Below are 21,539 nucleotides of genomic sequence, written 5' to 3'. Positions count from 1 at the left end.
CGCGTCCAACACGAGACTGACCCCAGGGACGGGCAAACTGCCTCCTCCTCCACCCGTTCCCTTGAGAGACCAAGAACTCACCATGGGCAGACTCAGGATGCTACAGATGCCCGTGGGGGGACCGACCCCGCGACCCTCGTCATTCTCAAAGAGCTGCAGCGGACCAACCGCCTCATCCGACTCCAGGGCGAACGGATTGAGAAACTGGAGAAGAGGCATCGTCATCGTTCTACCCCGCGGAGGCACCGTCGACCGCGTTCCTCCTCTTCGCGCTCCCTGCCTAGGAGGACTCGCCGATGCTCGCCATCCTCCTCGCGATCTCCACCGAAAAGATCCCGCCGCCAGAGGTCCTACTCGCGCTCCCCTCCGCGAAAGAGCAAGAAAAATCGGAGGCCTGAGCCCACAGAGGAGGAGAGCCCTTCTCCCGACAGAGAGGAAAGAAGGCTCGCCAGGAAAAGGAGGGAACCTCGCAAGGAGGAACCCGCCCGGCGTAGCACACGCTCGATCTCTCCGAGCGCCAGCGACGAGGAGGAATTCCGCAGCCCCTTGTCCGAAAGCATCCGAAGGGCTCGCCTCCCCCGAGGAATGGAAAAACCCCCGACTTTGGATGCGTACGACGGGACCACAGATCCCGACGATCACATTAGGAACCTGGAGGCCGTCATGGAGTATCACGTCGTCCACGGCTCCATCAAATGTCGGATCTTCCCGACCACGCTCCGGAAGGGAGCAATGACCTGGTACAGGAATCTCCCTCCTAACTCCATCAAGTCTTGGGCCGAGCTCAAGGAACTCTTCCTGAGCCACCTCACTGCTTCCCGCCGTCAGAAATCAGAGGCAAACCTCGAAGCTGTGGTCCAAGGGACCAACGAGCCTCTCCGAGACTACCTCGACAGATTCAACAAGGAGGCCGTTCAAGTAGAGACGACCGATTACATGAAAAGGTATCTCCTCGAGCGAGGGCTCCTCCCCGGCAGCGAATTCAGGAAAGCGATAAAGATTGAAAAAATGTGATCTATGAACGCCATCTTGAAAAGGGCGCAGGCTTTCATCTCCTTCGAGGAAGGCGAAGCGGCCGCAGTCAAAGCATCAAGGGGAAATGGTATTGCTCGGAGCTCGAGCCAAGACCCGTCTGTCGCGCCCCGAGCAAACGAGAGAAAGAGGGACGACAGGTCCCGCGACGCAAAGGAGCGCAGAGGGCCAGCAGGACGCTTCAACGACTATACCCCCCTGAAAGTTTCACGGGAGAAGATCCTGGCCGAGTGCATAAACACCGAGCTCAGAAACTCCAACATCAGGCCCCCGAAGCCGAATCCCTCCCGGCCGGGAACCGACAAGTCCAAATACTGCAAGTATCAGAAGAGCCACGGGCACCTGACGGACGAGTGCATACACCTGAAGGACGCCATCGAGACGCTGATTAAAGAGGGTCACCTTTCTAAGTACACAAGGAAAGGAGACCCTCCCAGAAGGAATGACCGTCGGAGCTCCGACGAGGGTAATTCGCCGAACGCCAGGCCGCTGCAGGTGGCGTTATCCGTCACCCGACCAGAGGACTTCATACCCTCGGTCGGAGTGACATCTGCCCTCAGCGTCTGGGAAGGGTTCCCAACAGCAATGCTGATATCCAACGGCGGGGACCCTGGCTCCCTCACAATCGGCTCAGTGAAAAGGAAGTTCGACGAGTTGATCAGCGCCACCACGGACCTGACCCCAACCCTGAGGAGGTTCAAAGGGAGGTCAGAACCGATCACCTTCTACCTGGAAGAGCTGCCTGGCGGCGCCCCGAACGCCACAATCCCACTGCTCGTGCGAGAAAGGATGGCGAACTTCGACGTCCGTCGGGTCCTGGTCGACGAGGGAAGCTCGGTCGACATCATGTACAACCACCTCTTCCAAACCTTACACCTGGACGACTCACATCTCACTCCTTACGTGGGCTCCGACCTCCAAGGATTCAACGGAACAACCACAAAGCCGTGGGGTTACGTCGAACTGCTAGTCTCCTTCGGGAGGGGGAAGCTTCCAGGCAAGTCAAGACACGGTTCTTGGTGATAAACTGCAAGACCCTCTACAACTGCATCATCGGGCGCCCCACTCTGGCCGAACTCACTGCCGTCCCCTCAACCGTTCACCTGAAGATGAAGTTCTATACGAAGAGGGGACGAGTAGTCACTGTCAATGCCGACATCGAAGCTGCTAGGAGGATATTCGACGCATCAGTAAAGGGACTGGAGCTGATCGCCCCACCCTCCAGCTCCAACAAAAAACCAAGGGCTGAAGATAAATCCCCTCCTGAAGATCGGCAGACGACAACAGACGTCAGCTCAGTCGACCTCGACGCTCGGTTCACAGAAGAGGAGCTGAAGAACGGCGAGGAGCCACAGCCGAAGACAGCTCACCCTATCCGGCCCATTCCAGACGGGGATTTCGAGCTCATTCCTCTGGGTGACAACCCCGACAAGGCTGTGAAGATCGGCAAGAACATCCCGGATACGCCGAGGAAGCAGCTCATAGCTTGCCTGAGGAACAACGCCGACTTGTTCGCCTGGAGCACAACAGAGATGCCCGGACTCGACCCTGAGGTCGCCTGCCACACACTCTCCATCAATCCGACCGCAAAAGCAGTAGTTCAACGTAGGCGTCGGCAGTCTCCCGAGAAAGCGGAGGCTGCCGAGAAAGCTGTAAAAGACCTCCTAGAGGCAAATTTTATTTCCGAGGCCAAGTATTCAACTTGGCTCTCAAACGTTGTACTAGTCAAAAAATCTATTGGAAAATGGAGAATGTGTGTTGATTATACCGATGTTAACCGGGCATGCCCCAAAGATGCATACCCATTGCCTAATATTGATAGGCTGGTCGACAACTCGGCCGGCTATAAATTATTGTCGTTTATGGATGCTTATTCAGGATATAATCAAATCCCCATGGCGAGATGCGACAAGCAGTGCACGACGTTCATGACCGAGTCGGACAATTATTACTACAACGTAATGCCCTTCGGACTCAAGAACGCCGGAGCCACATACCAGCGGATGATGAACAAGGTTTTCCGAGGAGAGATCGGCGACACCCTCGAGGTATATATGGACGACATGATCGTCAAATCTAGAGAAGACGCCGACCACACGGCACATCTTGAACGGGTGTTCGAGGAGGCCAGATCCTGCAAGATGCGTTTTAACCCAGAGAAGTGCACCTTCGGAGTACGGGCGGGCAAGTTCCTCGGATTCTACCTAACCGAGCGAGGAATATAAGCCAACCCGGATAAATGCCAAGCGTTCTCGGAACTTCCTACCCCTAACAATAAAAAATCTATCCAAGTACTAAACGGAATGCTCACAGCACTATCCCGCTTCGTCGCAAAATCCGCCCAGCATGCCCTCCCATTTTTCAAGTTACTTCGGAAAGAAGCGACCTTCGAATGGTCCGAGGAGTGCGAACGAGCATTATCTCATCTCAAACAGGTACTTTCCAAGCCGCCCGTCTTATCCCGACCAGAGGGCAACGAGATCCTATATCTCTATCTAGCTGTCTCGAACGAGGCGGCCAGCGCGGCTCTAATTCGAGAAACGGAAGACGGACAGAAGCCCGTATACTTCACGAGCAAAGCCCTACAAGGGCCCAAGGTGCGATATCAGCAGATAGAGAAAGTCGCGTTGGCCCTAATAACGGCCGCCAGGAGGCTGAGATACTATTTCCTCGCTCACACCATCGTCGTCCGGACAGACCAACCCATCAAGCAACTCCTCAGCCGACCAGACATGGCCGGGAGGATGCTAAAATGGTCCCTCGAGCTTTCCGAATTCGACATACAGTACGAGGGTAGGAAGGCACTGAAAGCTCAAGCGCTCGCCGATTTCGTGGCCGAGATGACCTCGATTTCCAACTGCCGGACTCCCACCGAAAATAAGTGGACCATCTATGTGGATGGCGCTTCGAGCAACTCGAGAAGCGGAGCCGGAATTATCCTAGAAAACGACGAGGGGCTCGTCATCGAAGTATCCTTGGTCTTATCTTTCACCACGTCGAGCAACCAGGCCGAATACGAGGCTCTCCTAGCAGGCCTACGCCTCGCCGAGGACGTGGGTGCCCGTGTGGTCATGATTTATACCGACTCCCAACTCGTCGCATCCCAAGTCAGCGGCGACTACCAAGCCAAAAACGACACACTAGCCGAGTATCTCATGCTCGTCAAAGAAAAAATGAAAAGATTCGACAAGGCGGAGGTCGAGCATATTCCACGGGAACATAACTCACGCGCCGACATATTATCCAAACTCGCGAGCACGAGGAAAAAGGGTGGAAACAAGTCGGTAATCCAGGAAATCTTGCCCAAGCCGAGCATAGGCAAAAACGGCCAAACTCCACAAGTATTTGCTATCGGGGACGACCATTGCTGGATGACCCCGGTATACAACTTTCTCACGAAAGACGAACTTCCCGCCGACCCAAAGGAAGCTTCAGCTATTAAAAGGCGAGCCTGCTCGTACACCATCGTCGAAAATAAACTATACCGACGAGGCTTCTCCATTCCTCTCCTCAAATGTGTCGACACCTCTCAAGCGCTCGAAATACTCCAAGAACTTCACGAAGGGATCAACGGTCAGCACCTCGGCGGCCGATCACTAGCACGAAAGGCCCTCAGGGCCGGTTACTACTGGCCGACCATGCAGTTAGACGCCAAGAAACATGTCCAGAAATGCGACAAGTGTCAACGCCACGCCGACATGCACCTGGCTCCCCCGAACGAGCTTAAATCCCTCTCCTCGCCCTGACCCTTCTCCACCTGGGGAATGGACCTCCTCGGGCCTTTCCCGGTCGGGTCATACCAGAACAAATACCTAGTGGTCGCCGTGGATTACTTCACGAAATGGATAGAAGCCGAAGCGCTCGCCAAGATCACGTCTCAAAACGTGCTCCGTTTCTACAAACGAAACATACTCGCCCGGTTCGGGGTACCTCAGGCCATCATCACCGACAACGGCACCCAATTCACTGACAAAAAATTCCAAGAGTTTGTGGCCAAGCTCGGCACGAAACAACACTTCACTTCAGTCGAGCATCCACAGACGAACGGGCAAGCCGAGGCAGCCAACCGAGTCATCCTCCGAGGACTTAGGAGGAGACTCGGCGAAGGTAAAAAAGCCTGGGTCGAAGAACTACACAGTGTACTTTGGGCATATAGGACAACGCCTCACTCGAGCACCGGCGAAACTCCATTCAGACTAACTTACGGCACCGAGGCCGTGATCCCCGTAGAAATCCGCGAACCCTCTCGGCGGATAGAATCCCCCCTCGAGGAAGAGCTCAACGACGAAGCCATGAGGGAAGAACTCGACCTGGTCGAAGAGATCCGAGCAGGATCTTCCCTCCGGGAAGCCAAGCTAAAACAACAGATAGCTCTTCGACACAACACCAAAGTTATCAAGCGCGAGTTCGAGGTCGGCGCCTTGGTACTCCGCAGAAACATGAAGGACTCACGCGAAGGTAAACTCGCCCCGAACTGGGAAGGCCCATACCGAGTTTACGATAAAACTGAGAACGGAGCTTATTACCTCGAAAACCTCCTCGGCGAAAGACTTGCTCGACCATGGAACGCTGAGAAACTCAGATGTTATTACAGCTAGAAGCACCAATGTACCCCGGTCGTCCCCTCCCAACGCGAGGAGCACCCCGGGAACGGACTCGCGCCGTGGTACGGGCGCGATCACTCCATGACAACAACCGTTGGATCCATCTACCGAGAAATAGGACCGACTGCACGGGGAACTCTACACCTAGACCCACCGTGGCAGTACCTGAAAGGCAGAACCCCAGCTCGCGATGGGAACGTTCACGCCGCGAGCACTTGGCCCCGACCACGGCCTCGTACTCGCTTATAGCGCACACCTGCTCTGCGCAACCGGGTTGTACCCCTCACACCCGGAAGACAATCTAGGCCGAGCATAGTCCAACCCAACAAACATACAAAAATATTTCTAAGTATCAGAATATCTCCTCGGGACAAGCAAAACCCGAGCACAGTTATCAAACATCAATGAACATGCAATAACAAAGCATTTAAAACACCAATCAATGAAAGCATAGGAGTAATATTAAAGGCCGACCAAATTGGCCGGCGATATCCAGAAGTTACAAAAAATGACGGGCACGCAGGCCCCAAAATAATCCGGGCATAGCCCAACAAACATAAACTGGCACGCAGGCCGAAGAAGACAGGCACGTATACCCAAGACAAAAACTACCTATTCTTCGCCGTCGGGAGATTCGGGCACCAGAACCCCATCCACTATCTTCGAAGAAAGCCCAATGTTATCCTCCTTCAAGCCAGGGTTCAGAAACTTCAGCTGATGAACCGCACGGTCGAACCCAGCTTCAGCCATGTCGGCGAGGCTCATTTTCAGGCTGTCTATCTTCTCCACGAGCTCAGCCCTGGACTTTAGAGCAGCCACGTCCGGTAACTCGTCAGCCGAGGGAGCCCATTCAAGCTGAAGGTCGGCAAGCTTCTTCTTCTCCGTTGCAATCTCTTCGTCCTTCTGCTTCAGAGCCGCATCAATTTTCTTCTTCAGCTTCTCACGATCGGCCTCCATGGTCTTCACCTTGTCCTCGGCAGTCTTCCTAGCCGCCTCCGCCTTCCTCAGAGCCTCGGCCGAACCCGAGCCACCGTTGGCCAACACTTGGGCCATCCCCAAAACTCTTATCACGGCGGCGCTATCGCTCGCCAGCTGCTTCTGGAGGGCCGGGGGATCCATCTCGCTGACCCGGCGGGCTTCATCCGGAGAAGTGACCAGGGGAAACTTTTCAAAATAACCCCCCATCTTTGTAGCAAGGAGGCAGTACGAAGCCACGCTCGGAGCCCAGATTCGACGGCTCATGACGAGGCTTCTTGGGAGACCTCTCATCCAAGTTCACCCGAGGCCGAATTCTCTCCAGCACCAGTTCCCCGAGCCTTCTTCTGACGAATCCTCTTCGCATCCTTAGTCATCTTCAGGAGCTTGTCCTCTTTCTCCGGCATGGCATCTGAAAAGAGGAAAACGAACAGGTTAGCAAGAACACCAAACAGAAAAGGCAAAACAAGGTAAATAGATAGACCTAACAGCGCCCGAGTCTCCTCAGGGGTCCGACAAGATAACAGGGCCTTAGTGTTAATAGCCCGCGGCTCCACAATCGGTACACCATTCTCGTCCAAAACGGGATCCCCATTCTTCGTCACCCACTGAGACAAGGTGAAACCATCCACGTATTTACAGAGGGCCGAGTACGACTCTGTATCCTGCTCGTCCAGATCTCCATCTTCCCAAGCATAGTTTTTCGGGGGTGACGAGAAGTGGTCCTTCCACCAAAAGAACGGGAACGCCGTGCAGAATTCCCTTACTACCTGCCCGTCCTCGTCCCTCTCTAACTCCCCGGCTTCGTCCCGCGCGACTACCATATCAGACACCGCAGAGTAAGCCGCCTGGCTGCGCGGACGGACGAGGAAGTACCGGTCCTTGAAACCTTTCACCGAGTCGGTGTACATCCCGAAAAGCTTTCTGTCGGCATTTCTGAACGAGACCCAACTATACCGCCCGTCTGCCGTCTGCCTTTGGACACGGAAACACCTGCCGAACAGAGCGGTCGTAGCGCCGATACCCAGACAATCTCGAATGCTCGCATAAAAGCAAAAGCATTCGGATGCAGTTGGGACAGCGCCAGAGTAAGGAACGCCATCATCAAAGTCTGGAAGCCGGAGAAGGGCAACCGGAAACCGAGCTCTTTGAATACATATTCATACATCGCAAAACTGTCCCCGTTAAACCGAGAACATATACGCTCGTCCGGGGACGGGCAACCTATCTCGTAATTCGGCGCTTCGCCCTCTCCCAAAACCTCAATTTCTTTGAAAGCCCCATCTAGAGACTCGGTGTATCGAGAAACGACCGTCAGAGGTTCATCGGCTACCCAGTCGAGCGCAACCACACAATCATAACTAAACAAAGGCATTGGAGAAACCCCTCCCTCGGCATCCGAACCAGGGGAATCAGCATGGTCATCTACGGCCGGGGAGGGCGTATTTTGAATCTCGACGATCTCAACGTCGGAGCTACTCGCCGTCGTATCCTCCGACCCACTAGCCCACGAGTCAGATTCCGAACTGGACCCCGAACTGGCACTCGAATCAGATTCACCTGCACGCAGAAGGGAGAAGTGAATTCGACAGTTCACCAAATCCACCCTTCCACCGCAATGCAAGCGAAAGGGTAGAGCAGGAGCAGTAGAGCCCCCGGCTAAACCCCCATCGAGGACAGACACCCGTCAGCCGAGGACTCACAAAGAGAAAATAACAAGGGACATCACAACGGAAGTCGGATCTAAACAGGCGCGACGACCCAACCGCGGACATCATCCATCCCACAAACTAACACTAACCCCCGGGCATCGCCTAGATAACCCGAGGAGGAAGTAACGACTGGGCGTAAAACTCAGCCGACATAGATGGCGAGGACCGCGAAAGTAAGAAATCGCAGGATCCCTAAACCCTACGGAAAAAGCATAAAACAACGAAGAGGTTCGCGAACTTACTTGCAGACATAACGGCGATGGCTAGGAGGAACTTTTCGGCGAACGGCGGTTAACACAACGAACGATAGGACGAACAACTGCTTCCGGGGATCGTCTGCCTGGAGCAGAGCAAGTGAGCAGAGAGAGAAAAGCGCCTAAATGTGGGGACTCACCCCTTTTTTATAGGAAAAAGGCTCGGAAGACGAAACATCGTGCCCCCTGACAAGCGCCGCCCCCTAGACCCTAGGCCATCATTACCTATGCCACGTCAGCGCGTGTCAGACACGCGCGACTTTTTCGTTCCAACCCACATATCATTCTTCCGAGCGCATCTGGTAGACGAGGAACAATACCGCCGGGCATCACCAAGGTCATGGAGTCCGAGCATCATCATAGTCACAGCTTCTTGACCAGAAAGCTCCGACTTGGGGGGCTCCTGTTCTGGACTGGACCAAGGTTAGGCCCAACACGGTTTCGGCCCAGTAAACCTCAGAGGCCCAGGTTCCTCCGTGGCCCACCTCTGTGTCTAGGGTGCCCACCTTAGACGTGCTCGGCAAGAACTGCTCCCCCGGACCACATGGCGCCCGGCAGGACTGCTCCCCGCGAGTTGACTGATGCTCGGCAGGAGGGCTTCCCCCGAGCATCTTCACCGCCGAGGACCCTGCTCCGCACAGGGCTCCTTCATATTCAACCCTCCGAATAATACGGATTCCACGTGGCTCCTAAAAGACCGCGTCTCCCTTGAACTTCGGAGCGGTTAACCAGGACAGAGGGCACACACGCACCTCCGATATTTCCGCTCAGGAAACCTGGCAGTCTCCTAGTTGGGCTTGGAAATCCAACCCAGTAGTGAGATCATGGCCCAGCGCTGGGGGCTATAAATACCCTCTTTGACTAGAGGGTCAGGTATTCAATTCACTTCTAACCTTAGCTTGTACTTGCTCTCCTTTGCTCCTCTACTCACTTTGGCATCGGAGTACCTTGCAGGTACACCCCCCCTTCACTTCACGAAGACCAGCATCCGAGCAGGCCTTGACGACTCTTCTGATCAGGTACGATCAGTTTCCATTTTGGTAAATTCTTTGGTACCCATGAGTTTAAGTTGGGTACCAATACATTTAATGTAAACTGAATTTTAATTTTAATTTATTTAAAATAAAATAAAATAAAAAGTGATGTGACATTAAATTTCACTATTTGATTGGACAAGGATACCGGTACCCTAGTAAATTTAAGGGTACCGGAGTGTTCACCTTCTATTTTATACATGGAACTGGGAATTAGTGAAAGGTTCACGACAACCATAAATCAACTTTTCAGAGGTGTGACAATTATTCGTTGACTGGACAAGAGACACTTGCAAAAAAGATTGTCACTTTGACGTTCATGTCAGTATGATATATAGGTGAAATTATGCAAGTATGAGTTAAATTTTACTTAGGTGTGACTCAGGTTTACACTTATATAAGCGATGCAGTTACAATTATTCCCGGTTTGCCTAACATAAAATACAACATAAAATACAGGTAAATGTTGAATACAAGTTAAATGTTACACATCGCGGGTGAGCAAATCATTATAATTTTTTTTTTTGTTTTTCATCATCGATATAGTCCGGTTTGAGGGTTAGTTCTAATATCAAGTGATTCGAGTCTCCTTCCGATCGTAGTTGCGGGGTTTTTTTAATCAATGAACCAATATAAGAAAAAGTAAACCTAAAGAATTAAAATTGTGGTTTAGGCTATTTTGAAGTGATATAATTGAAAGAAAAATTACTATTATTAAGATTACATTTTTTTTATAATAATAGTGAACATTTTATTTATACCGTTAAGTATTAGATAAAATAGTTGTAGATAGAAATATGAGTTATTGGGCCAATGAAATATAACCCGATCCAATAAGCACTCCGTTATTTATACCCGATCCAAAATGTTTAAACCCTAATTTGTAACTATAAATAAATGCCAAGTTCCTTGTGTTTCTCAAATTAAGAGCAATTCTTCTGCCGGCAACTTCACGTTTCTTTGTAAATCTGTCTATTGTTTTGTTCTTTACGTTCAGTTTTGGGATGAACTATTTAGCAAGCTGTTCAGGCAATTAATTTTTCAACACTGAAACGCATACCTGATTTGGTTTTGTTTCGGTTTATATATTTTTTAGATTGTTTTTATGGTGGTTGGTTGAGTTATTATACTTTAGAGGGAAAAGAAAAGCGAAGTGATGATAGAAATTCATTTGTCTGTCAATCCGCTGATATTCTTTGATGTTATTCATGAATCCCGACAGGTTCTGATCGCTTTCATATCTCCCTCTCTTTCTTGATTTCTTGAGTTTCTCGATTTGTTGAATCAATTATTTTATGGTTTTTGAATTGTTATCAGAATTGGGCAAATGATGAATCTAAATTTTGTGTAAATGAGTAATTTGCATCTGAATTTCATTGATGTTAATATCACCTTGGAGAACCAATGCCCTAAATTCTATCAATTTTTATTGCTTCCTGGATCACTTGATTGCGATAGAATTATATTATTATTGTCCCTTCATTGTTGTTAAATTCATTGGTCGTACTAAGATATTGTGATCTGCTTCTAATCATTCACTCACCCACTGATAAAGTTGGAACTAGTCCAAGGATTGATTCAGTAGATAGATTGATTTTTTAGAACATATTTCAAAATCTTTTGGTTATTCCAACGTGATTTGATAATTTGTTAAAAAAGTTAAATGGCTTGCTAAAGTAAAATGAGATTTATTAGACTAATCAAGGGTGATCTTGATTTGGATTAATTGCTGGTGAAAAAAGGCTGCTGTGTAGGAAATTAAGGGAGGTGATTGACTCAAAAACCGGCGCTAGATGTGAAGTAGAACTGATAGATTTATTGTTCATTGGCAGTAGTATCACGCCGAAATTAGACAGATTCATATTTTTAGAGAGATGGTTAGTCAAATGGTCAGAATTTTTGCAATGGTGTTTGGATAAAGGACTTTTAGATCAATGTCCAATTCTAATTCTTGAGAAACAATCAAGATGCGGCGGTGCCGTGTCCCAAGGTGTAAAACTCTTGGTTGCACATTTATCTAAACAAACACTTTTTGGATCGATATCTTTAAGAATTTGGTGAAGCTTGATGATTTTAGACCGATATTTTTAATTGGCAGCATGTAGAAAGTCTTAGCAAAGCTATTGGCAAATAGATTGAATGTGGCGGTTAAAAAAGTTATCTTTAACTCAACGAAAAAGTATATCATTCAGTGGACTGAAAATAATTGGATTTTGTGATTGAAAAAATGGGATTGAACATAAATGGAGAGGCTGGATTTTAGAGTGTTTTAGAATTTCAACTAACTCAGTGTTGGTCAATGGAAGCCTCATAAGAGAATTCAAAGTTTGTAGAGGTCTAAGGCAAGTCAATTCTCTATCGCCTTCCTATTTTTTATAGGAGTTTAAGGGCTTTAACTTGTTGATGTCGAAAGGAGTCCAGATGAAGTTCTTTGATGGTAATCAGTTTGGTAGGAAATGTTCATGTCTGACATATAAGCAAATGATAAAATAAGCTTGGAACTACTACATTCAAATCATGCGATTGATGCAGTGCCGGGAAGATTGTCCAAGTTGAATTATTGGTGTTTATTTATTGGTGGTCGAATTGTCCTTCTAAAATCTCTCTTATACACATTATCTATTTATTTCATTATCTATTTATTTTCTTTCTTTTTTCAAATTCTAAAATCTCTCTTATACACATTATCTATTTATTTCCTTTCTTTTTTCAAAGTCCCATCAATTTATTATTTCTAATCTCACTCTCTCTTTAAAAATTTATTATGGGGTGGAGAATTGGAACGCAGAAAAATAAATTATTGAGAAAATTTAGTTTTCAATACAATAATTTCTATTTTTCAATCTAAACTGTGAAGAAAAAAACAATGCCGGAGCAAGTCCTTCTTTGGCTCGTCGATGATGGTGCAATTCTATAAGAATTTAGGATCAATTTTTACATTTAAAAAAAAAAACATTTACATGATTACAAGATTTGTTTTTTTGTTTGAGTCAATTTTGTTTTTTGAAATTGAGTTTATGGTAGTTGGTTGAACTATAATATAGAGGGAAAAGAATCCCGGTTCTGATCGTTTTTATATTTCCCTCTCTTGTTTGATTTTTTTAATTCTCAAGTTTCTCAATTTTGTCATGTAACTTTATCAATTATTAGAGTTGGGTATATAATGAATCTAAAATTGTGTAAATGGGTAATCTGCATCTGAATTTTGTTGATGTTAATATCACTTTGGAGAACTAATGCCCTAAAGTCTATGATATTTATTTTTGTCAGGTTATCAAATTTTAGTTTGATTTTGTTTTTCTTGGATCCGTCTAATAATGATCACACTATTAATCAAACAAATATTGTTCTTTGTTCACTAAAGAAGGTTTTAATAATTGGTTGTTGCCTTTAAACTTTTGGGAATTTGGTTTGTACTGGCTGTGCTATTGTTGGATGTTTTAGTGCGGCCATAACATTGTGAAGTTTCTCAACCATTCTTTTCTTCCCTCAAGTGGGTAGGCAAATGAGTGCTTTTGTAAAATTACTTTGAGATTGAATTTTGTATTTGTTTAGCTCCATCAAGAATTTCTACAGATCGAGTGGTGCCCTCGAAGGTGGAAGCGTCGTGTGGGAATTCTTGGATTATCCAAATTGACGCGGGTTGTTTTGATGGAGGCATTGTCTCTCTTGGATGTGTCATAAGGTCAGCAAATGCAGAAGTTCTGCTGGCTGCCACTTAGAGGCTCACAAGTTTTGTCGCACCGGGCACGGCGGAAGCTCTTGGAATTCGGTGGGGGCTGCAGCTAGCAAAGGACCTCAAGCTCGATAAAGTGGTGCTCCAGTCGGATGCGTTAGGCGTGGTCGACTGTGTTAATGGCGTGAGTTCAGTGCCGGACCTGGATCCTATTGTTATGGGCTGTCGTTCTTTACGTAGCTTTCTTTTTTCATCTACTGTTATGTTTATAGAAAGGGATGCCAATACTGATGCTCATAGTTTGGTGGGCATTGGGAAGTCGGTTGGCTCTCGTACTTGGTTAGGTGTTATTCCTCACAGCGAGGAGTTTCCTATAGTTTCGGCTAATTTGGCCTTCTTCTAATATATCTATGTTTTTCCATAAAAAAAAAAGAATTTGTATTAAATATAATTTTTTTAAAGGACAAAAACCTTAAAAGACAAAATTATTATTAGTGTATGCGACATCCTTTCATCTCGATGAGTAATTTATTAATGGGGACGACTTCTCTATCCATCATAAAAAGTTGGGTACTCTACATTCAACCAATCACAAGATCCCATCTAATTTTAACATATTTAATTAATTCTAAAATAGTACAATTGTTTGTTGTTTCCAAGACATTTTACATGTAATATACAACTACTATTTACAATTCAACATTTCTTGAAGTTCAATTACAATGCTAGTAATTTGAGTTTCTCAAGATGAGACCAAATCACGCTTCCAATAGAAAATCTTGGTACAACATCTCTACTGTTATTACTCATGGATGTTGATGATTGAGAGACCTTATAAGGAGAATTATGAGCCAAAACAACTGACCCACCAATTTCTCTTTTCAACAACTCTGCTATATTTTCTTTCACACCTTGACCTGAACAATCTGTAACATAGAATGATCCTATTGCTGTTTCTCCCTCTACTCCAAACTCAACTCTTGTTATGGATAGTTCATTCTCACGAATTACACGCGTCACCTTCGATAGTAGCTCGGGTTTGTTTTGAGTGCGAATATCTACCTTTAATCCCTGCAAAAAAGCAATGCAGTAAGAAAGATCCAACATAAAGTGAAATAGAAAACCTTAAGCAAGGAATCGTGCAACATACATGTGAAGCTCTGCGCTCTATAGCCGCGATTAAACATAGCGTGAGCATTTGCTTTTCGGTTTCATTGTCAAGATTTGAACTACACTTGTTCCTGATGAAGTACTCCTGTGTAACACATATAAATTGACATCAGTAATTGGTGCATTGCTATGAAAATTTTGGTGTTAAATGTCGGCATGTTGAAAGAGATGAAGCTTGAACATAAGATTTATAGTATTAGTACCTGTTCTGCTATGGGACTGTTGGAGGTAACAGCTGCATGAAATACTTCATATTGCATGTCTGTGAGCACGCAGACGATATCAAACAGCAACTTAGGACGATCCCTGGTTATCACATTCACCACCCAGTAATCTCTTCCCTCGTATCTATCCACTGAAACACGGGTCTCGTCACACCGCCTTTTGTGTTCACCGCCATTGTCTCTGTCGCAGGCACGACAACTCTCGTAGTCACCACTGAGATACATCATCTGGTGGAGCCGCCGTTCCATATGGCTATGCCCGGCGGTGGAGCTCTTTAATACAACACTTCTCTCTTTCTTTCCTCTCCCTTCACAGGCCTCTATCACGTTCCGGAGCTGATCCTCGAGGCAGGCCAAACGCTTTTTGTCGTTAATAGGCCCAGGTTTGGATGCATCCTCTACATAGATAATGCAGGCAACTTTGCAATTGTGCATCCAGGCTGTTGCAGATGTGATGTTGAAGCCCAAGCCCATTAGTACTTCTGATATCTCTGAGAGCAAGCCTGGAAGATCTGTTCCTATCACCTCTATGGCAACATTTTCTTGTTGCGGTCCCTTTTTGTTGCTTCTTGTGTTGCACTCACATAGTGCCTGCACAATTTCTGTGTTTTTTATATTTTATCAAATATATCTGTCCCCACAACTGCGGTAATATGCAGTTGTAGAGGATCACAATACGACACAAGGATGGGAGAGAGACAAAAGATACCTCCTGAATATGATGCACGATGTTGTTCTCTGTGAGCTTGTTCCCAATCTGATCCTTTATGTGGAACACTGCATGTCCAAAAATAATCTTATCAATTTAATGCTCCTATCATATTCGTGATATTAATTTGTTATTTTGTTCTAATTGTTTACATTACAGTAATAATTTTTACGTTGTTAGTTGTTACCAAAAAAATAGTATCGGAAGGTGCAGATATCAATACAGTTATTCACTGTTTTATGAAAAAAATTGTTAATTTACACTGTAGTCAGGATCAATATTTTTACAGACCAAAATTCTGAAAGTTTTTAAGCGACCCTATACGACCACTATCATTTTTGTATTGAGAGAGATATACTATTACTGACCATCCATTAGCCATCCACCATCAGAAGAAATGTATGATTTAGAAATGATAAGATCAAGATCTGTCAACGCTTGAACCATCTCCAATAGTATCCCATGCTTGTTAGCTCTATCAATCTATCAACACAAATGAACTATAAAAGCTTAATATGATTCAACTGAAAAGATAATTAAGGCGGTTAATTAATTGCTTCTAACCTTCACCACCGTGCAGTCTCTACATGAGTCATTATCTATGCAAACCCTGCACATATATATGAAACAAGAAACACAGGATGAATTCTAGTCACAAAATTTTGGTAAACAAACAAGAAAACAAGGAGAGATATTGAGTATAGTATTGAAACCTAGGTGGATGGATTCTTTCTATGTGTGATTCAATCTCTCGTTCGATGTGAGGCTGGTAAATACTAATCTCCATATCCTCTACTAAACAATGCTTCGATTTGAGTTATTTTGCCTGATGACAGATGTATGCATGTATCAACAGAGATTCCTTAGCTTCATATATAGTTCAAAACGCGTGGGAAAAGAAAAAGACACATATAAAAACAATTAAATTATGTATGTGTATATATGACGGAAAAAAAATATAATGATCGATAAGATAAAGTAGATATATATACATGTGGAATTGTGTAGAGGTATAGCAAGAAGGGGTGAATTTGGTTACGTATATACTAAGAAAAATAGGTGTATGGATGTATATACACGTATATTAAGTGGACAATATGGAGCCAAAAGAGATGTGGTGAATCGATCATGTATAAAAACTTGTAGCACACATAAAACAAAGGATGCCGATGTTGAAAACCATTAACTGTTGTGCAGCTTTGGCGACTGGCGCGTTATTTAATTTTTTTGCATTTCAATATATGACGCAATAATCATTATTATTCACTTTTTATAATAACAAAACCAACGATCCAAAATGAACCTTCATTTCTCTTACTTTTTCGATGTTGGCATTTTCTAGATAAAAATAGTGACATCTTGAATTAACATTGAGTATTCATAGGTTTAAGATGACGATGTTGTTTGGAACATCAAAGCTTTGGTGTGGAGGTGGTCTTTTTGTGGAGAAAATACTCATCCCAATTTTTCTTATTATGATTTTGTCAAAGATCCGATCCGGTTCTTATCATAATTTCAATTGGTTTGTATTTTTTCCTTGTTCTGGCTTGTGCCCCGCTTTTGTAAACAGGTTGGTGAACCCTTAGTTCACCGGTTTATATTATCTTGTTTACTAAAAAAAATAGGTTTAATATGACGTTACCCTTATTGTGGCATGTAACACTTGCTATAAACGTGACAGTCATGATATATATATATATATATATATATATATATATATATATATATATATATTACATCCGAAGAGTTACCCTACGAGTTACACTCTCTCGTAACTTAATAATTTTACAATTTTGTAATAAATAATAAATAATATAATAAAGTTTTATAAAATAATATCAATAAAAAAACAAATTAAAATGCAATAACTATAATATTGAAGAAACAAAGAGGTTTTGTATGGGTCCACCAATTCAATTGGCGGAGACTCTTAAGTTTTCAAATGACCCTCTATTATATTTGAGTATTCAATAACCAAAAATAACTTATTTGAAGTCATGATACTTTAGAAAATTATTTGAAAATGGATGGTAATGTGAGAATAAAGCTGGACAGGCTGGTAACCACTGTTTGAAAACTCTGGCTGTCCCGGTTAGTCGGATCAGTTAGATTGTGAACGGGAAGATAAAGCGATCCAATAAGGTCATTGCACCGTAATTATAATTGATCCAATAAAATTGATGTGATATGTCCGGTTTATTGGTCAGGTTAGTGAACTAGTGGATTTCTTAATCCGACAGACTCGACAAATTGATCTATTTATCTTTATTTTTTAGCTTAGTTATAATTTTGATCTCATATTTTCATTTTTCTTAAGTTTTGGTACCTTGTTTTAAAATCAAATTTCATTAATATTTATAATTATGTTAATCATTTATAATAACTAAATTAAGTTAAAATTACAAAAACGAAATTTTATCAAACTTTGAAAAATGGATCTGTATTCTTTCAAAACTATTAGGAATGTAGTTTTACCAACTGCATTATAAATTTTTAATTTTTAATATGGTCCATGAGTTATATATTCTATAATTACAATATTTCTTTTTAATGCATTCTCATTAAACTTATTTATTATTAATGATACAGTATAATAATATTATAAATTTAAAAAGTTAGAAAATGAATTATATAATATAGTAATACTATAAATTAGCAATTGTTTTGAAAAAAAATCATGTTACTAACAAATTAAACTAAATTTTCATATTTTTTTTCAATATGTATTTTTTTTTAAAAAAGTTTATGTTACCAAATTTGAAATAAATTTTCACTAAATCTTATTATTATTTTTAAGTAAAAGTTACATTATTGTTACTAACTCTTTTATTTACAGATTTTTTATTTTTCTATAATATTTTTTTAATTTTAATTATTTATATAGAACATAATATTTGTTTATGTTCTATATTAATAATTTATAATATTATTATGTTATACATGATTTTTGTTAATTTATGTACATCAATAAATTGTTATATTTTGAAGTCGAAATTTTATTTAAAATTGTTATTCAATTTACATGCATTATTAAATTTATAGAATTTTCTTTTGTAGTTTTTTAATTATTAAATTTATGTCAAAAGTTTTATTTAATAAATATATATTTTTAATTTGTATAAATTAGAAGTCAAATGGTCCAAATAGATAGTCCAAGTAGTATCTACTGATTCAGTTAATAATCTAATGATTTAATAGTTTGATGTCGATAACAGATCTGAAATTTAAAACATTGGTGATAACGTTTTAAAAAAAATTCAAATTGGGTGCTTTGTTTCCAAAGGCAATCCAAGGTAATCTTATATTTACTTGGTCACCATAAGTAGAGCTCTCAAACAAGCCCTATAACTAAAATCTCTAATTATTTGACTCTATTAAAACCCTAATATATTAGAGACTTTCTTTGTAGACCCCCCTATAGGGAGAACCTCCAGCGAAAAACCAAAAATACCCCTACTTCGGAAATGCATTTCCGAAGTAATTTTTTTTCCAAATTTTTCCAAATTTCAGAAATGCACTTCCGAAAACACCTTTTTTGTGGTGTTTGTATACTTCAGCACTAGCTACTCGACGTCGTTCCAATTTCACTTCTCGCGCGACACGCCGTTCGCGGAATTGATAGTGTCGCTTAACACTCTATTGCAATACCCGGAAAATCAGAAGGTTGTCAAACTTGAGTACCGCTCGCCTTCGCTTAACGACGAGGGAGACGTTGAGTTCACCCCATTTGAAGTCAAGAACGGCGAGGATTTAGCGGGTTTTGTGGTCAACTTTCGACCGATTTTCTTTGAAGGGTCCGATCGAGTTGGATGCGAAACTTCAAAGATCGGGGGCCGACGTTATCAAAATGTTGACTCATCCTCACCTACCCGTGTTTAACAATATGTCACTTTAATTTTATGTTATGTGATGTTTGTAATTTCCACGTTTTGTAATAAAATCGAAGCGTTGTTGTTTGTTTGATGGATTCTGTATCAGAGAGAGAAGATTTTGGAAGTACATATCTGAAATCTTCTAAGGGGGTGAATTCGGAGATGCACTTCCGAAAACACATTTTTTTACAAAAAAATGTGTTTTCGGAAGTGTATCTCCGAAACAACTTTTTTTTTTCATAAAAAGTAGACTTCGAAAATTCATTTCCGAAATAAAGAGGCATTTTAGGGATTTCAGCGCGGGTGGCCAAGAGGACTAGGAGGTCTAATAAGAAATTCTCATATATTAAATCCCCAATTATTAAAATTTATTTTAGGCCCTAAAATTATAGGCGATTTTTTTTGGCCCCGAGCCCTTATTTTATTCCTTTGAATGGTTTGTTTGAATTATGGAGTAAAAAAAGAGAAAGTATAGTATCATACAAAAGTTTTGGGTGCACAAATACCCCATTACTTCAATATAGGAGGTTCATCTGGGTGGTACTCAAACAAAAGATTATAAGGTTGGATGTCTGTGTACAATGTTGTGAGAATGGAGGTATGCAAATCCAGAAAGAGCTTGACGTAGAACATGTAGTAGAAAGCCTTGAAATTTGAGGTATAAAACAAAGCTGTTTTAATTTTTTTTTTTGAAAAATCTTTTTTAATTTTTTTTTGTTTTAGAATTTCTTTAACAGAATTTTTTAATTTTTTAAATTTTTTTTTATTTATTTATAATTTTAACATATTTTTTTATTTAAAAGTTATTATTTTTTGAATTTTATTATTATTTTTTATTTTTTAATTATTATTTTTTGAATTTTTTATTTTAAATTTTGGGACCTTTTAACTTTAGACCTTATGTGTTTAAGAGCCTATTATTTTTGAATTTTTTTACGCCCCATTATTATGGGGCTGGGACTCAAATTAATTGGTCCCATAAATTGACACCTCTAATCTTAAGAAACGTAAAAATCCCTTTAAATCATACTTCCTCCTTATTTGTGTCGTTAATGGGACAAAGGATAATCTAATAGATTATCGGTTATCCGTCCATTAATCATGCTTGAGCTACAGCTAAGGCCAGACCAGATCATTTGTTCTTGGTCAAAACCTAGAGAGCAATCATAAAATACTTTTAGATCATACTTAAAGTGATAATCAAACAATACTTTGAATCAAATACCAAACAAAAAGTCAAAAACATTTGTTACCTAAAATGGAAAAATGGCATAACCTGCACGACTACATTTCTCTTTGTATCTAGAGCCTGCCAGAACCAACCCACTAGAGAACCAATGGAGATAGAGTTGAAGAAAACGAAATTTTCATGACCTTACACCTAAACGTTCATATCCCTCATGTTAAGACAAATCTTTGCACGGATCTTACTAACATATACTCAAATTGTGTTTGTAAACCATACAGATCACGACATTAATATATTAGATATATTAGATAGTAACTAAAATTATTTTCTTAATTTAGTAATTTTATTAAATACGTAAGTTTAAGGCATTAGGTTTCTTTCATGACTGAGTAAAAATACATAATAAGAACAATACAATGATAAATGAGCACGTGCTGATTGAAAATAGTGAACCACGTGTGACAAATGGATGACAGTTGGCTGTTGTATTATTCTGTCAAAGTATTTTGGGTAGCCAAGAAAGTAACATTTGGTAACGCAATGACAAATTTTGAATGAATTGTTTTTACTTACATACATTTATATAAAAATGAATTAACGATAAATTTGAGTATAAATATCACGCTTAGTGTAAAAAATTAATAATTTTAATTTAGTTAGAATCAATTTTAAAAGAAAATAATTCATCCAATAACATGAAAACATTTTAAATTTAATTATGTACCTCTACAATCAATTTGAATTCCACAAAAAATTAAACTTTTATATGAGCTATGTGTTTGACAAAATCACAAATGATCAATGTGATTATTCCATTCTCACAATCAAATTAAACACGAAATAATTTTCCTTTGCAATAGAAGCTGCCATTTGAATTGTTTAAGACACTCTAAGCATTTCATCTCTACCTTTGTAAGATATCACAAATATTTCTAAAATTCGGAAATTCATTTTTGAATCCACCCCAATCACATTAGTTTTTTAGTTAGATCTTAAGGCTATATAAAAAAAATTACAGAGATGCATCGCCGAGTCCTGTTTTAATAAAAAACGCGTAAAATCTTTCTCCTTCCTCACTTCTCAAAATA

The 21,539-nt window shown here is 42.2% G+C and overlaps 2 protein-coding genes and 3 non-coding genes across 5 annotated transcripts; 4 read left to right on the top strand and 1 right to left on the bottom strand.

Moving 5' to 3' along the window:
- The first annotated feature begins 732 nt into the window (after nt 1-732).
- LOC131643513 (uncharacterized) lies at nt 733-2,055 on the top strand. Its single transcript, XM_058913757.1, has 2 exons — nt 733-944; nt 1,038-2,055. Exons 1-2 carry the CDS (start codon nt 733-735, stop codon nt 2,053-2,055), a joined length of 1,230 nt encoding a protein of 409 aa, XP_058769740.1.
- Nucleotides 2,056-10,759: 8,704 nt separating this feature from the next.
- On the top strand, nt 10,760-10,844 carry LOC131645540 (small nucleolar RNA snoR14). The gene has a single exon (XR_009297148.1). It is a non-coding gene; the product is annotated as a small nucleolar RNA snoR14 (small nucleolar RNA).
- An 85-nt stretch (nt 10,845-10,929) lies between these two features.
- Nucleotides 10,930-11,024, top strand: LOC131645508 (small nucleolar RNA Z101). The gene has a single exon (XR_009297125.1). It is a non-coding gene; the product is annotated as a small nucleolar RNA Z101 (small nucleolar RNA).
- Nucleotides 11,025-12,762: 1,738 nt separating this feature from the next.
- On the top strand, nt 12,763-12,856 carry LOC131645517 (small nucleolar RNA Z101). The gene has a single exon (XR_009297134.1). It is a non-coding gene; the product is annotated as a small nucleolar RNA Z101 (small nucleolar RNA).
- A 940-nt stretch (nt 12,857-13,796) lies between these two features.
- Nucleotides 13,797-16,391, bottom strand: LOC131638740 (ACT domain-containing protein ACR1-like). The gene is made up of 7 exons (XM_058909293.1): nt 16,104-16,391; nt 15,955-16,000; nt 15,759-15,873; nt 15,391-15,458; nt 14,661-15,272; nt 14,438-14,542; nt 13,797-14,358 (listed from the first exon to the last, which is right to left on the bottom strand). Exons 1-7 carry the CDS (start codon nt 16,175-16,177, stop codon nt 14,005-14,007), a joined length of 1,374 nt encoding a protein of 457 aa, XP_058765276.1. The 5' UTR covers nt 16,178-16,391; the 3' UTR covers nt 13,797-14,004.
- Between the last annotated feature and the right edge of the window lie 5,148 nt (nt 16,392-21,539).

This window comes from Vicia villosa, linkage group LG1, assembly GCF_029867415.1.
Source record: "Vicia villosa cultivar HV-30 ecotype Madison, WI linkage group LG1, Vvil1.0, whole genome shotgun sequence".
Taxonomy (NCBI): domain Eukaryota; kingdom Viridiplantae; phylum Streptophyta; class Magnoliopsida; order Fabales; family Fabaceae; genus Vicia; species Vicia villosa.
Note: the sequence above shows the minus strand (reverse complement) of the source record. Positions and strands in the feature narration are given on the sequence as shown.

Bases quoted from the DNA above. Each gene is read 5' to 3' on its own strand.
- LOC131638740 (XM_058909293.1), bottom strand. From the start codon at position 16,177: ATGGAGATTAGTATTTACCAGCCTCACATCGAACGAGAGATTGAATCA. The intron at 16,001-16,103 runs GTTTCAATACTA...ATATATGTGCAG, and splicing joins GAAAGAATCCATCCACCTAG to GGTTTGCATAGATAATGACT. The intron at 15,874-15,954 runs GTTAGAAGCAAT...TTGTGTTGATAG, and splicing joins GAGACTGCACGGTGGTGAAG to ATTGATAGAGCTAACAAGCA.
- LOC131643513 (XM_058913757.1), top strand. From the start codon at position 733: ATGACCTGGTACAGGAATCTCCCTCCTAACTCCATCAAGTCTTGGGCC. The intron at 945-1,037 runs GTATCTCCTCGA...CATCTTGAAAAG, and splicing joins ACGACCGATTACATGAAAAG to GGCGCAGGCTTTCATCTCCT.